We start from the raw sequence: 16,976 nt of genomic DNA, 5'->3' as shown, positions 1-16,976 counted from the left end.
TAAGTGGAATTATATGGATTTGTTGCTGTGGTACCAATAATACCTTGTTCAGCAGTATAGCTGGCTTCCAGGCTAGAATAGTCACTCTTGAATATGTAAAATTGTCTCTGCATGAGAAAAAGGTATTACACAGGAATATTGGTTAAAGGGTTTTTTTTCTTATGTAGATGGGAGTGGTCTTAATAGAGTTGCACTGAGAAAAGAAGCCTCTGATCATGGCTATGCAGTCCTAATAAGTTCTTTAACCATGGCAAGGGGAGGAGAGGAGCACAGGGCACAAGGAAGCACAGATAATTCAGTGGTAAATTCTCTATATTCAGAAAGAATGTGAAAGGGTGTTAGAGTATAGAAGATGATGTGTTTCAAGATAAGATATGCATTTTTTCTTAATTTTTGGCATAACTTCAAAAATATATATCCTTGCCAAAAATACAAAAATAATCTCATCTAAATCAAGATGGTTGGGGTAAGGGGCAGAGGAGAGCAGTCTAAAACCTGTTTACTAGAAATAGCCATTCTTTGGCTTTTATGTAAGTCACTATTCTCTGAAGTAAGTCCTGGTTCAACTTTTTAAGTGCCATTTAGGCATTAAAAACTAGAAATAGATTGCTTGTAATGCTTACATTTATTTACTAACTATCCTGTTACACTGTTCTCCAAGACTTATTTTTTGTAAATTTGAGGGTTCTTAATAAGTCTTAAACAACATAAGTCTTAAAAACAACATTCACTGGGAGCTGCTTATGATGCTGAAGTTACTTCTCTTCTTGCTTTGGCTGAACTTTGTTGTTCTTTTGCTTCTTTAATCCATAAAACATCCAATCTTAAGTCCTCGGTATATCCAGTCATGAAAGGATTGGTATTGATTGCATCAGTTGATGAGTGGCTATAAAGGCCATGTGTGTAAATCAGGATTGGACTGGGACTTACACCTCTTGACAGCCTGTCAACCAGCTGGACAGACTGCATAATATATTGTAGTCTGTGGAGAGGGACTTCATGTCTTCTGTCTTCAGTAAATGCTAAAGTTCTCAGTAAAATAAGGTATCTTAAGTCAGTTTTGCTTTTAATATATTGACAGTGATACACCAGAAACTTACAATTTCACAGTATTTAAATTTTTTAAATCTGAGTCAACACTGTCATATTTTTTCTGTGGAATTATAAAAGTGTTATTCACTGAGTGTTTTTGAGGGATCAATTTTGTAATTTACATCTCTGGACAAAGTTGTTGAAGCTTAACCTAATTGACAAAACCTGCAACTTAAAAGGAAAATTAGTTTCTTCAGGAAGTTTTGACCCTTTTTTTGGTCAGCTCTCATCATATTGTTTTTGAATTTTAAGTTTAAAAAGTAATTATATGTGCCATTGTTCTGTAAGTATACTTTTCTCTTAATGCTTTTAAGCTCAGAAGTCAATACGTGTAAATTATGTTCTGAATGTTATGGCTTCGGTTCTTAGTTGATTGTTTGATCACATGGCAAATGTAATTTCAAAGGACATTAGCTTTTTTTCTTACATTGACTTAACATCTGTATCATTAATTGATTTACCAGGGAATTACTAATCTGCATTGAAAATACAAAGCATTACTAATACTCTAGTATAGAGATTGGCAGCAAGGAGGCGTAGAATGAAGTAAAATTTTGAAGTATCTTCTAAAATATGTCCTTAATTCATGTAGAATATGCAGAAATAGTTCATGGAGTATCTTAGGGAAAGTGCTTTGATTTACCTACTGATCAGTGTTCAGAATTTACTTTCTAAATTGCCATAGCTGAATATGAGTGCATGTGTTGCAGTGATACTGATTTGCTTTGTGAAGATATTACTCAGGATGCAGTCACATGTTTTGTCTGCAGCTATTAATAATTTCAGTAATGCAACTGTATTTTCATTTCAATTTTTATAATAAAATTTTATATTGGACTTTTTTATTTTGGAAATGCCAGTTATTGTCTTGAGGAGAACATGGCTAGATGCTGGTCTCTGTAGCTACACTATAAAGGTTTTATATGTTCAAGACTTTTGGCAAGCTTAGAAAGACTTTTATTTCACAAAGAGTAATGGCTTAAGGAAACTGAAAAACCTTAAAGCCATTCTGTTCATGTCTTAAACAGCAAATTTTAGTGTAGTTCCAAGCCCTTGAAAAACACATTGATACATTTAAACTAAGCCATTTACAGTCAAGATGACAGATTTTCTTCTTTGCTGCACCATTTGTCTTGTTTTATCAAAGAGTATTTATGGATGACTCAAACAGGTTAATTACAGGACAGCCTTCATGGACTAGGCAGCAGACAAGCCAACAGTCATGGTGATTCTTGCCTGTAACTGTGCAGTGGGAAGAAGCTATTAGCAGCAAATTTACAAGCTATGAGGCTTAGAATAATGGATGATATTAATACTGTGTATTAGAGGACAGAAAAATCAAGCAAGTGCTCTACTGTACCTAAAACTTAAGAAGAGACAGAGGACTTTTTCTTTCAGGATGGGAATTTTCTGTGTTAGAGGTATATGAAGCAGACAATAAAAAACCTCCCAAGAAGTCATAAACTAACTGACAAAAAACCCTTTTTACAAAGACAACTGCAAATACAAAAATGTATGTAAGTTGTATAGTAATAAATTTCATGCAAGAAAAATAGGAATTGTTTTGCATATGTTGACAATCCGTTGTTAATCCTGGTGTTTGGAGATTCTTCTCTTTCTTTATATGTTTAATTTTGAATGGAGGGAAGAGAAAAAAATTATAGTCAGGTAGAAGTACTGTGCATTTTTTCTTTTACTTTATTTCCCTACCTTAAAGTGCTTGCAGTTTTTACAGAGTGGTCGGTGCAGTAAAAATGACTGACATAAATGTTAAGAATATAGAACTTGATCAGAAGTAAATGCTGACAGGAAGAGGGCAGTTAAGTTGAAAAACAGAGTTATTTCTGGGTAGTGTGTCATTTCTGTGTATTTTTAGAGTTCATTCAAGCTCTCACTATAAGCTTAAGGAAAAATTACTTAAATTGAAAATTGCAAATCAAATTTAATTTGTAAATCTGCTCAGCACTAGGCCCTTAAACACTATGTTTCATCTGATTTTAAGTGTTAGACCCTGAGCTTTCAATAATTAAGTAATGCTAAAGTAAAGTATTGGTGCAGGTAAAAATTGTGTTACCTAAGCTGACACTAAAAGACAAAATATCTATAGTTCATTACATTAATGTTCTACATTACAGCAGTAAATTGGTGCTTGTAAAGGAATTTATGAATACCTGAGTAGATCTAATATCACTCACTTAGATGGGAATAGAGTCGTGTAGCACAACTTTCCCTGTCCTTGTAGGCAGCTGGGGTAATTTGTGTAGCAGAGCTGGAGCTATGAGGTGAGAGGAGGAGCTGAGAGGAGCACACGGGGCTCAGAGCTGTGATTCTGTGTCTGTGCAGTGGCTCAGTGTCACAATGGGATGGCTGCTGGTGGCATGGTGGCTGTGGAAGCTGCTCTGCAGCCAGTCCTGGTTCATTTCCTTTTCCATTACTAAGATAACAGGATGTGCTCTGTCCCTCAGGTTTGCAGGTGATGCCTAATTGGAGGGGAGGGAGGTAGGACTTTCAGTAACGTGGCTCGTGTGGCTTTCAATAACGTGGCTCTAGATGTGGGAATGGGGAAACAGAAAGGGACTTCCTGATGTTTGGCCAGGACAAGTGTGAAATCCTGCACCTGGGCTGGAATAATTCCCTGCCGGGGTAGAGGGCTGCCTGTCAAGTCAGGAGAGGAAAAACAATCCCCATAGGAAAGTGAAGTTCTTCATTTGATTTACTGTCTTTGGCAATTAAGTAACCTCACTGAATGATAATGTTTGCCCCAGTTTGAGCAGGGGTTTGACTAGGTGACCTTGAGAGAAGTCAGATTCACTTTTGTGATCCTAAATTGTATAAATGGGCAGGCAGCTGTGAAGGAACTCTGGCATGTTTTGACAAAGTAGTTCCGGTCTGTCTGAAATCAAGAATGTTTTGGTAATCTGAGTGCTGTGTACAGGCTTCTTAGAGTTTCATGATGGAATTGGTACAAGCAGCATACACTTTTCTGCAGAAAGAGCAGAGTGTTAAATTCAGATTAAATCTCTGTCAACAAGCTGGATGCTTTTGAAGACTGTCACGTACCAGTGGCCTTTTTTTTTCCCTGAAGATTGAGTTTGGATATCTCTGTTAGTCCTGAATTGGACTTTTCTTTGAATGACAAGTACAATAAATAAGAATGAGGATGCTGTAAAATGCAACACGTCTAGTGAGAGATGAAAGGTTCTATCAAAAAAAAAAACTTGATTTTATACTTGCTCCCTAAAAGTACTGTCAAAAGTATCTCTGCTCAATCATAAATTAGTTGGTTATCTTTTCCAGAATTTAGCAGTGTAGTGTGTCAAGATTGGAACAATATTATGCTGTGAAAGAAATTGTGTTTGATTTTAATTTTCCAGAGTAATATCCCATGTGAGGAAGTCTGACAGTCAAGTCTTACTTATTAAAGTTGGTATTTGAATCTTACTTTGCTTTTCAGTGGTGGATGTTACATGTTAATTCTGAAACTGTTGGATGGACATGGTTTTATTTGGTGTGTTTCTGTATCTTGCTGTAGAATGGGTGGACCTGATATGTTCTGCTTTAGGTTTAGTGTGGCAAAAGATGTATGAAAGTGAACACAAATTACCCATTTTCTCAAGATTTAGGCAACAAGTATGGTGGGTCTTCTCAACAGATTATGGTAGATACAAGAAGTGGCCTCATTTAGGGTCTTCCATTTTAAACAAATCAGAATAATTATTTTCATCTGGTCTAGTTTGAACCTTCTAGTGTCTGGCTGGAAGAACTCAAATGCATTTTCTATTTCAAGTGTGTTTCCAGAGTTTCTTGTGAAACATGTAGCGTGGTACATATGATACACTCTGTTACCTCCAATGCACTGCAAGGGACTGAAAAAAGTTGGTCAAAAGATGATAAAATGTCACGAGACAAAAAAGCTGCAACGTCGCATTTCATTTTTCAGGTTGTGCTCGTCTTTCAATCTGCTTGTGTTTAGAGTTCATAAATTCAAATATATACTTTTAGAAAGATTGACAAAACCTGCCAATATTTTTTGTTGGTTTTTTTCACATTTTCACAGTCTTGCCAGGTACCAAATTTGCCTTATCATATGCTGGTCTGCACCTCAATTTCTACTTTAGGAAAGCTGAAAATCAGTTAGAAGGGTTAAGTACAGGGAGATGTAGTGAGCAGTTTGTCCACTGTAAAATACACCCCTCCCGTTGCATTTTGGATGAATGCATAGTGACAAAAGTAGGAACAAGCCTTCAAGACATTATAGTGTTGCTTGTAGTATCAGTTCTCTCAATGTTCAGATTGTTGGCAATTTTTCAGCATTTCTTCATATCCAGACTGTGTTCTTATGGCCTTTTTCTTTTTTCTTTTTCTTTTTCTTTTTCTTTTTCTTTTTCTTTTTCTTTTTCTTTTTCTTTTTCTTTTTCTTTTTCTTTTTCTTTTTCTTTTTCTTTTTCTTTTTCTTTTTCTTTTTCTTTTTCTTTTTCTTTTTCTTTTTCTCCCTCCCCTCTTTAAAGTCATTTTACTGTACTTCTAGTTTGGAGAAGTGTCTGTCCTCTAAATGCTAATATGGTTTAGGGCTTTTTTGCACTATTGTAACATTGTATTTTTTCTCTCCTGATATATGATTTATGGAGGAGCTTTTTTTAAATTTGACTGCAGTACTACTAATGTTCTCTGTAGAACCACCCACCAAGACAGCAGGCAGCTGCATCCATTGTAGACCTTGTACCAGCATTCGCAGCATGGCTGGAAGCTAAGGGGGCATGTCTGGTGTCTCAAGTTCAAACTGCTGAGTCCTAGACAGTGAAACTAAATATTTGAGATTATAGCTCTCTCTGATCCAGACTTTGTATATGTTTCATGCCTGTTCTTTGGGCATTTTTTTCTTCTTTCACAGACAGTCTTTCAAACTGTTGCATTTATCTGCTATAGAATATCTTTAGTCTTAACCTTTTGAATGTAGAAGAAACCCAGATCTGAGGAACAACTCTTCTTTTTTCCTTCCCCCCATTTTTAATTTGGCTATAAATATAAATGTATTTCTAATACACAAAATCTGCAAAAGAGAATAATTGGATTTTCCCCTCTCAAGGGCTGTTATTAATGTACTGTGTCAAGGAACAGTATGGATATTGCTTTAAAAAAAGTATACTTCCCTCAGTGTAAGTTTCCTTTACCTTATCCTTTGTGTACTGTCAACTAATTTATACTTTCACTGGCTCTTTTCTGGTAGGAAATTGGTCCAATTTAGTCAGGCAAAACACATGCTTTCAGATAATTCATACTTATCTATTTGGGCAGATAAAATCTTATTGTTCAGGTACTTCAAAACAAAATTAACCAAGCAGTAGTGCTGTTAACAGACATGAGTTTATTTCTGGCTTCATGGCAGTTTTTTGTTTCAGATTGGATTTTTTTGATAGTTGTTACTTTGTAGAGCGAAATTAGAATGTACCTCTCTAGTAGTAGCTTCTATTGATGGTATTTACAGACTGAACAAAATTAGTTCAGTCCACATAGACTTGTTGAATAATACTTCAGTATTGACCTGGAGTCCAAAATAAAACTTTAAAATGTTTCCAAGCTGAAATTTATTTTCTTATTTGGCTTTATATCACATTTCAGCTGTACCTTTAGGTATCTCCCCACTGATATATTTCTGGGGTGTTTATTGGTTTGGGGATGCGTGTATGTGTGTGTTTCAATTTCTTCATAGCTTTAAGTGGTTGAAGTCTGACAGACATTTTTAGTTGCTTATATTGAGATTTAGATGTTTTCATAGCACCTGTATGTGAAGGGTTCTCTAGAATTCTCTCGGACAGACTGAGTTACAAGTGCGTGGAATAATTTGCCCACTGCTGTTCTGACTTATGCCATTGCATAGCAAAAGCTGGGGATTTTGTCTTGGATGACTGTAGTAGCCCTTTCTCACATCTGCTAATGGAAAGTATTTTTTTAGTAGCAGTCTCATCTGCTGTATTTTAGGTCATTGATTCAGTGCAAAATCAAGAAAAACAGAGTTTTCTAAGTAACTTTGAAAGCTCCAGTAAACCCTCTACCCTCTTATAACAGGATTCTCTTAGAATGTAGGATGTTAAAAGTTGTTGGCCAGTTTGTTTCATAACCTGAAGCCTCTCAAGTTATTTGAGCAAGCTTAGAAATTGAGCACTATTTGTTAAATACCATTCTCCTTGTATGAGTTACTGAGTAACAAATTGAGGCTTTAATTTTCCAGAGCCTCTTCCTGCCTCTCAGGACACTTGCTGTGAAGTTCAAACATTGTTTTCAGGCTGGTGAGGTAATTCCTAGTGTACTCTCTGCTAAGGATGCACATCTGTTAACTTGCGCGGGAATTATGCCAAATTCCACTTAAGTTGACAAGTACTTTTGTGCTATTGATTTTAATTGGTTCCTCACAGTTTCAGGTGCTGAAGTGACCAGAATGTGATAAAAGGATGACCCACACATGTATTCACTATGGTTTGTGTCTTGAGCCATGATTTCTAAAATAAATTGAAATGAGATTTTCTGCAGCGTGCATACATGCTTACAAGGTGATTTTAAAGTATGCTTGCTATTCAGCAAAGTCTTTGTAGAATGCTGCCTTCCTTTTAAGGGAAGGAGAGCAAAGAAGATTGAGGGTATAAGTGATCCAGAAAAATAGAGTGAACTGAAATTCTCAATCACCAAATATTCTCCAATTAAGAGACAAGACTATCATGCCAGGAAAAGGTGAACTACTAAAATAAAATGCTCTAGGTCAGGAGCAGCTGGAGCTCTATTCTAATTGAGAGGTCCCCTGATGAAGATTTTGGTGTCTGTGTTGTGAGAAATTCATCATTCTTCCCTGGGACATGGCTTGAATATCTATTATCTTCCCTAGAGTGACCCTGCTTTGGTAGATCTGCCTGAGCACCATGCTGTCCTCTCAACTAGGTTTTAACTAAAAACACACACAGTAAATCTGCTGGTTTTGACTAGAAGTATCTTGAGTCCTCAGATGCAGCTGACTGTGCGCAGGAAAAAGGAGGTGGGAAAAGTTTGAAAGTTGGCTGCTTTGCAATATAAAGTAGTAAAAGGCAATTCAAACAAAACCTGGAAGTTCAGTCATCATTCTGGAAGTGAAAATGTGTTTAATAAGATTCCTTTGCAGATATTTGCAGTTAAGCAGAAACTTTCTCTCTGGTGACAAAATGAAGTCTGCCATTCTTGCCACTGTTACCTACATTTGTCTATATGACTGCCACTATGAAAAGCAGTTGCCTTGATATCAGTAACTTAAACTATATTGCTGTAGTATTTTAAGAATTATTTAAGCAAGTTATTAATTTAAAACTGAAAAATTTCTATACTTATAGCTTTAAAATTTTGATAGAAACAAAAGATGAGTCTTCTGCAATGGATATGGATGATGAGGGGTTCAGGTGTTTGAATAGTCATAAAGTTTGTTTTTAAGGACAATTATTTACATAGTTCTGTGAAAAATAAATGGGGGAGGGGGAACCAAAGGCAAGGCATTCTGCCTCTAAGTAGCAGTTTTTTATTAATACAGTCATGTTCAAAGACTCTCACTTCAGGCTTATAACACTTCATGGTGTCATATGCATGAACAAAAAAAGGTATTTTTTCATTGCAACTCAAAGCAATTTTTTTTTTCATTTAAAGTCACCAGAACACTTTTTTATCTAGTCCTTTATCTTAAGAAGATACAGCACGTATCTTAACCTGAATTTCCAGGTTAACCAATTTTTTTAGTACTTGATTTTTCTTTTACCAGTCAACAAATAAAGATAACTTGCATGTAGAAAGAAAATTTATTACTTACATAAGACTTCATTTCAAACAATGTATGAATATACGTTAATTAAGAGAAAGGCATTTCATAGATTTTTATCCTGAAGCATGAGGCTGGCAACTTATGGGCAGTGATGCAGTAGAGCTGATTTAAGCAGACAGATGATGCACATTGTTATCTGAACTACTGAGAAGGGCTGTGGGAAAACCAGTATGTGTTTAGACTTAGGAGTAGTTTGCCTCTTTTGTATCTGAAAGCTTCTCTTTCTTCCAATTTGATGTCAAAACATTATGCTGTGCCTAAAGAAACAGAAGGAATTAATGTTTGGTTACACTGCTGTGTATTTAGGGCCATTTACATCCTCATGTCCTATTTGGCAAGTGGAGAAGGTGGGACTGTGCTGCTTGTCCCTGCTTTCAACTCCTTAGATCCCAGATGGTGAGAAAGCAGCACTGTCAAATGAAGGAAAGAGGAAATATGGGCAAAAAAAAAAATAAATAGGAGATGCCATTCTGAGAAGTCAGGCCTCAACTTATGAACATTTTGACCAGCAAGCGGGAATTTAAACCTGCCCCAGTTTTAGCTGGTTTTGTTTATTTTCAGTGAGGCTAGCTGTCTTTTGCTGCAAACATATCCTTTCTTTTCTCTGTACCAAAAAAAAAAAATTAATCCTGGAAGTGGCAACATAAGTCTGAATTCTTTTTGCCACAGTCTTCTCATAGCATCCTTTTGTATTATATATAGATCGTAGAGGTCTAAGAAGTGTGGCAGGTGTGCAAGAGCTAATAGTTGGACAATCACAGTGGGAAGGCTCAAAGTTCTAGAATTAATTCAGACTGCACATTAAATCAGTATTAGTTGAAACTGTTCTGAGAAAACATGAAACACTACGAGTTTTGGTGCTCAAACTTGGAGCTGGAATTGATAGGTAGCAAAGCAGATTGGAAACAGTTTTCCTAAAATTCACATGTTATACTAAGACAGTTTCATGTATATCTGGCTCTTACTCCTCATGACCTAAATAAGTCAGAATGCACCTGTTTGCTCCATCTTGATCTCAGCTTTATTTTTCTGATTGTTGGAAAGGTATTGTAGGAAAATCTGGAAGTTGCCTGCCAAGACCATGCTTTGGGGACCATGTGACCTGAACAGTAGTAGCTTGAACTACCTTGTAGCCTTGCAGAACAGAGTAATACAAACTTCTACCATCATAAGGGTTAAGGGAATATGTGTGTGTCCTTTCCCCTGCCTAGTCTTCATTTCCTTGCTTTGGGAAGAGTGTAAGATTTTGAAATGAGGGGAAAACAATTGTAAGGTTATCTTAGTGACAGAAATACCTTCTTATACTGAAGGAATAGAGATAGATCATCTTTTCTTTCCTTTTGCTTTGGAGTTATATAGGTAAGAATAGCAAATGGGGGCCAGGCCTCATAGAATCTTAATGCCTTTTCTTCGAGCCTTTGTATTTTGACATTTGAAAGAAAACCCAAGAAATGCTTCTTTCTCAAACTTCTGAAGCATTTCTACAAGTTACTTGTGCTTTGTCCTCTGAGACAACATTGCAGAATTGAGTAGCAACTGGACAAAGATACAAAAAAGTCACCAACCTCACAAAGTCTTCCATCATAAATTGCTGTAGCTGATTTCTCACATTTTCTTACTTCACTGATAACTCTATGTTGCTTAAAAAGAATAAATCTTATTTTCATCTATGACATGCAGAAATGTTATATGAACCTACCATTTATTGATGGCTTCCAAATAAATGTATTTTGTCCACACTGCTACAGCTTGTTATTTTGAAGGCACAGTGTTACAGTTTTAGAAAAAAAGGCAAAGCAAACAAAAAAACCACTTAAGATTGAAGCATAACTTAAATATTGGCTTTTATTAAGATAGATGATGATTATGTAAGATCTTAGCAAAAATGCCTAAATGATTTGTTGGAGAGGGAATGCGTCTAGGTATATGTAATTACTTCAACATTTTTTCTTTTTTTTTTTTAGAAAATACTTTTTACGTGTTTGCAAGATAACTCCCAGTCAGTGGCTGGTGAAGTGCTTTAGTTTTTTAAGCAATATAATGAGCAGCTAGTGAGGATGGTTTTCCTGGCTGCCAAAGGGTTTCTCAGTAGTTACAGTGACTGCCATATTACTGTCAAGCTGTCATGGACTAAGTGATGGTTTTAAAGCATGTTTGGTGGGTTCATGAGAAGCTGATTTTTTGAATGCTATAGAAATGCTAATGTTTCCTAAAATACTACCACACAAAAGGTGAAATGCAACTAGATCTGTTTGGCTGTGCACAGTAATCATGAGTGTGAGATGTAAAGGAGGAGCTGCTGTTTTCTCAAGAGGATTGCACCATTTATTTTAAGACTGAATTTCTGCTTAAGGTGATGACATACCCAAGGTCCTTGTAGATTCCTTTGTGGAGGAGTAGCCCTCTTGGCCTCTCCCAGAGTTATGTGGTGGATGATACAGAAACAGTCATCTAATCAAGATGCTTTTATAATTGATCAATAATAGGCATTTTTGGGAGGTAATGAAGTTTGGAAATGTAATGTAAATCTTTCACTGCAGTGTAGAGCACTAATGGCTCCAAATGAAGACAAAGCTGCAGTTTATTGATTATTAAAAGTGCTATATAAAGAAGTTTGGAAAAGTAGATTTTGGATGTGTCAAGTGAACCAGTTTCTGGAGATGCTGAGATTGGACATTTAGTGTTTAAATATCATCTGTAAAATTTTATATTCTCACCTTTAAAGATTAATGCCCCCTGTTTCCAAGAGCATTTAAATGTATGTCATGTATAAGCCTTCAGAACAATAGGAAGTTTGCTGTATTAAAGTTTAAGGCTATACACTTTGTGATTGGTTATCCGTGAGACTCAGAGGGAAAAACATGTAGTATTTCCTGGTGTCAAACCTTTTGTTTTGCAGTGCTGATAGTGTTAATTATATGTGTGATTTACATATAGTAGGCACAATTTTTTTCTTTTTAATACAAAGCTCATTTAGCAGTAGATCATTGCCCATTTTGCATGGAAAGAGAATAATCCATAGGCCATAAAAGTTGAGCCACTGTTAAATAACCTTCAATTAGTACTGATTTGTAGAAGATATGTGAAACTTAGTCTAGTAGAATGCTGTAAAGTGTTTGAATACAAGCAAAGAGTAAATTTAGGGAAGATAGGCACATAAACTTGTACAGTTTTTGAGTTTGTTTCGCACTCACTCTTGTGTAGGTTTGAAGTAGAAGCAGAATCTGTATATACCCTGTAGGTATTGATAGGTTTCCTGACACCCCTGCTTTATTGGGATTGTTACATTTGGATGCATGGGCCATGGAGCAAGCAATGGATCTTTAATACTAATCTCACTTCTTAGTAATAGCAGTCTTTGCATTTCAGTAGTCATTGTGGTCTAATTTTGCTGCCACCTTTCTGATACTACATTGATCTTCTGTGTTCTGTACCATTTGATGTAAGATTCTAATCACCTACTTCACTATGCTCCAGTTTGGCTCTCAGTGCTTCCACTGCCAATGAGATTTCTGGCAACTTGTTTGCTACATTCTTGTCAATAGGCTGATCAATATACTGAGTCCAGCTGTGCTTTCCATTCCAAGGTAGCTTCTTAAAAACAATTATCTCCCTTGTGGAATGCTAGTATCTCTTTTTTCTTTTTCCCTGCTAAAATTTCCTTGGAATGAATATTCTGTTTATCAAGTTGGTGTTAGGACTTTCACAGACACACTCAGAACTGAAAACATCTAAATCTGAGATACTGAATAGAGCTTTTCATATTAATCTGCTTTTGCTAATGTATTCCAAAGTACATTTAAAAACAAGACACTGATCTGTGTGTTTTAAAATTTTCATCCTAAGAAACAATATTAACTTTTTAACTTCATGGAATGATAAGGTATTATATCAGTATTTACTTAGTGTTTAACTGTCTTCTGAATGCACACTTTTTCAGAGTGGGAAGCCTGTTACTTTTCCTGAATATCTGGGCAAATGGGGTGCACAAAAATAAGCAATCTTGCTGTTTAAGTCTTGATTATTTTAGAAGCTCTCTTTGACTGCCAGCATCTAAAAGCAGAGAAAAGCAACTTTTCCAATAATACTCTTATTTGGTGGACCATATGGGTAAAATTATTTTTGGAAAGAGTTTAGGTAGGAAAAAAATAGATGACACACCAGCTTTAGTAGATTATGCAATACAATGATTATACAAATTATTCCTTCACTGAAATTGGAAATGTGTTTGTGAGTGACTTAACGTACAGCAACAGAAAACTGGCATGTAAATAAAATACACATTTGACTACAGAAAGTGTCTAAAGCTACTTATAGAACTTCCATGGGGTTACACTGATTAAAAGAATATTTGTTTAGAGAAAGCATCTACTGCAGGAAGTCAATTTTCCTGCTGTTGAAAAGCCAGCCTTATTAAGTGCTCTCTGAAAACACGATTCTGACTTAATGATACGCTTATTTGAGAATTGTATTGCTTTTTTTTATTCTTTTCCAAAATCAGTGCAGTCTTCTTTTTTGTGGTTTTTAACATACCTTTTGTTTATAATAAGTAATATTATTATTCATGGTTGTTTGTGGTACCTAATATTTGGAAGGGAAGGTGTCAAAAAAAAATTTAGTTCCTTAATTCTTATACCTGTGTTTTTCACAGACTATTGTCTGATTTGATGGATTTACTATGTAGTAAGCACATATACCTATGTTTCTTGGCTGGCAATCAAATGTCACAAATGTTGGTGGTGTTATACAAGTATGTCCTACATGTACTATATTTTTCAATCAGCAATATGAAATTTAGTCAAAAGTAACAGGTTTTTTTCATAAGGTGTATATACTTACATGGTCATATGGTTGGGGTTTTTTTCCTTCTCTATTTTCCTAAATTGAGAGAAAGAAACTATTAATACTCAGTGCTGGATATGAGACACTTAAGCAAATTAGCATGGGGGAAAGAGAACAGTAAGGTAATTGATGGTGCACCTTTCCTATGAGGAAAATCTGAGAGAATTGGGTTTTTTCAGCCTGAAGAAGAGAATGCTTTGAAATGACCTAATTGCAGCCTTCCAGTACCTGAGAGCCTACAAGAAATCTGGAGAGGGACTTTCTACAAGAGCATGTTGTGATAGGACAAAGGGAAATGGCTTCACACTGCAAGAGAGTAGATTTAGGTTTGATATTAGGAAAAAAAGTCTTTACTGGGAGGGTGGTGAGGCCCTGGGATAGGCTGCCCAGAAAGGTGGTCAGTGACCTGTCACTGGAGATGTCTAGCACAGACTGGATGGAGCTCTGAGCAACCTGACCATGGCAGGGAGATAGGAACTGGGTGATCTTTAAGGTCCCTTCAAACCCAGACCATTTTGTGATTGTAAGAATGAAATGGAAAGACCTTTGTTGTAGTGCTGGGTGCTGGGGTTTTTTACAGAATGTTGGTAACTTAAGTTGATAATGGCTAAAATATATCCAATTTTGAGTACTAAACAGCTTGTTTGGCATCATACCACCATTCTGAGAATAAGGAATATGCTTTTCAGTATGTTATCTTGGAAAGATAATGCATTCTGCTGTCAGAATTGGTGACATGTATTTGCTTCATGAGACACTGTAGAAAATACACCAGCAAAACAACTACCGATAAGTGAAGTAAACAGCATGCTCCTGAATCACAAAGCCCATTTTAGTTATATGTTTTTCTATATGTTCAGTGACAAACAAGAAACCAGCCCAAGCATCTATTACAAAGGTGAAGCAATTTGAAGGCTCCACGTCATTTGTGAGGAGAACGCAGTGGATGCTCGAGCAGCTCCGCCAGGTCAATGGTATAGACCCTAATCGGGTGAGTTTGAACTCTTTTCTAGAGAATGAAAATTGAGCTGTTATCTAACTGATTTGGGAACCAGGCATTCTTTCTGTTCAAAGGGTATCTGGAAATATAAGATACAGGTTTAAGTGCAAATTCTCAAAAAAAGAAATAGCTAAGTGGGATATGTGAAGTAAATTTTAATGGGAAACATAGGAGGAGACTAAAACTCAGTCCTATGTATTTTTTCTTCTTATCTTTCCATACTTTCCTTACTACTTTCTCTTTTCTTTGTTAAGAGCAGAGTAAGAGCCTTGTTTGCTTCAGCTTTAAGCCTCTTGGGGTCTATTTTGGCATGCAGCTGTGCTATGAGATAGAGCAATAGGTAGAAGTAGTACGGGGAGGTTGCTGAGATTCAAGTTTGTGAAATCTTGTGAATCCTGCATTTTTTCTAGGACAGTCCTTTCCTCAGATATTTTGGCATTCCTTATCTTATGCTAGAAAATGTGGTAGTGTCCTTTAGCTGCAAATGGCAAGTGAACACTGATTTAAACAAAAAAGTACCAAAAATAAAATAAAATAAATCAGCCCTATATTAAATAATTGTGGAATTATTCCTTTAATTTGGGCTATACAGCTCACCTTGAGCTATCTCAAGGTGAGGTTGTACAAATATGTCTTAGGCTTATGAATGCAATTCTCCAGTACTAAAACAACATATTTAGAAGTTAAAAATGTGTCTCATATTATGTGCTCACAAAGTGATTTTGTGTTCTTTTTATAGCAAAATATTTTTGTGACTAGCTCCCTTGTTTCTTCAAAGCTGTGCTCTGATCAGCCACCTAAGCATCTTAACTATGGTGCACCAAATTCCATCACTCGCCAAGTCTTAGTTAGTACCTAAGTCCCTAGTACCAAGTCTAGTTATTACCTAAAGACTTGGTACAAAAAAGAACCCCTTGGCCACTGCCTTATGAAATGCAAGGAGTGCAGTTATGTTTTCTGTGGGTAAAGGGACTATGAAAGCAAGTGAAATGACAAAGAAGTAAGGGATAAGAGTTTTAGGTCCCTTTACAGCATCTGCTATGCAGCTAGGTACATAACAGATTGAAAGTCCTACCAAGCTCTTAAGCTTAGAAATGTTTCCTTCAAGCTCCTCTCCTTGAGAATTCTCAGGGTTATCAGCTGGAATAGATCATTTACTAGATCAGCTTGCAAAGCAGTGTTTCCCAAATATTAAATGTATAGCATGATTCTTGCATCAATTCCTTTTATTTTGGCAGCCAAATCTGGTATAGAACTGCACTGTGATTTGTTCTGGGAGTGGCCTTTTGCTCATGTTATCCTGAATCCTTTGCAACACTTTATGAAAATGCTTTAAATACAATAACTAGGACTTGTTATTTGCTGGAGGACTTAGCTTATTTGTTTGGTTGAGCATAGAGAGTAGATCCACATCTTCTATAACGTAGAGTGACCATAAATTTTGTGTTGAGAGACATAAATGCTTGCATAATATAGACGACACAAATAACTGTATATCTGAAGATAGCAATGGTTTCTTATGAGAATTTGGCTTTTAATTTTTTGATGTAAAATTCAATTTTTTTTCAGATCTTTTTGTCATAGCTGACTACTCCTCATTAAAAATAACAGTAAAAGAGCCCTCCTGCCTGTTTGGTGTTTTTCATTCAAAAATATGCAGTAATACCAGGATGGTTATTAGTTGCATGACCTTTCTACTTTTTGCAACACAGTATGTTTGATAAAATATCTTACTCTAAGTCATTTGTAAAACAGGTATAGTAGTAGTCTTCTTTTTTTTTTCTTCTAGGATTCCCCAGAATTCGATTTACTATTTGAAAATGCGTTTGATCAATGGGTAGCAAACACAGCTTCAGAAAAATGCACATTCTTTCAGGTTCTACATCATACTTGTCAGCGATACCTTACAGACAAGAAGCCAGAATTTATCAACTGCCAATCTAAAATTATGGGAGGTAAGTGAATCAAAGCTTAATACTTTGCAGCTGGACATGAAATTATTTGCATGTGATTTATTCTGTGTTCAGATAATCTTGCAGCCTAATGACATCTTGAAATCATGGGTCTGAACATGCTAACTTAGCAGTAAACTTCTAGGCTTCAGCATTTCTCCACCAAGCACCACTTCACACTCTTATGTTACCTTTTCATTCCTTTTATTTTAGGTACTGAAACTGATAACTATTGATTGACAAATTTATCTGTATCTGT

The 16,976-nt window shown here is 36.0% G+C and overlaps 1 protein-coding gene across 4 annotated transcripts in view; it reads left to right on the top strand.

Moving 5' to 3' along the window:
* Positions 1-16,976, top strand: part of STXBP6 (syntaxin binding protein 6) — a 98,312-nt gene that overhangs the window by 58,474 nt on the left and 22,862 nt on the right. For all 4 annotated transcript variants that reach the window (XM_058806402.1, XM_058806399.1, XM_058806400.1 and 1 more), the window contains 2 exons: positions 14,626-14,756; positions 16,555-16,720. In XM_058806402.1, coding sequence (XP_058662385.1) covers positions 14,626-14,756; positions 16,555-16,720 — 297 coding nt within the window. The remainder of the gene's footprint in view (positions 1-14,625; positions 14,757-16,554; positions 16,721-16,976) is intronic.

This window comes from Ammospiza caudacuta, chromosome 6 (assembly GCF_027887145.1).
Source record: "Ammospiza caudacuta isolate bAmmCau1 chromosome 6, bAmmCau1.pri, whole genome shotgun sequence".
In the NCBI taxonomy this organism is placed as follows: Eukaryota; Metazoa; Chordata; class Aves; order Passeriformes; family Passerellidae; genus Ammospiza; species Ammospiza caudacuta.
This window is presented reverse-complemented; position numbering and strand designations above follow the sequence as displayed.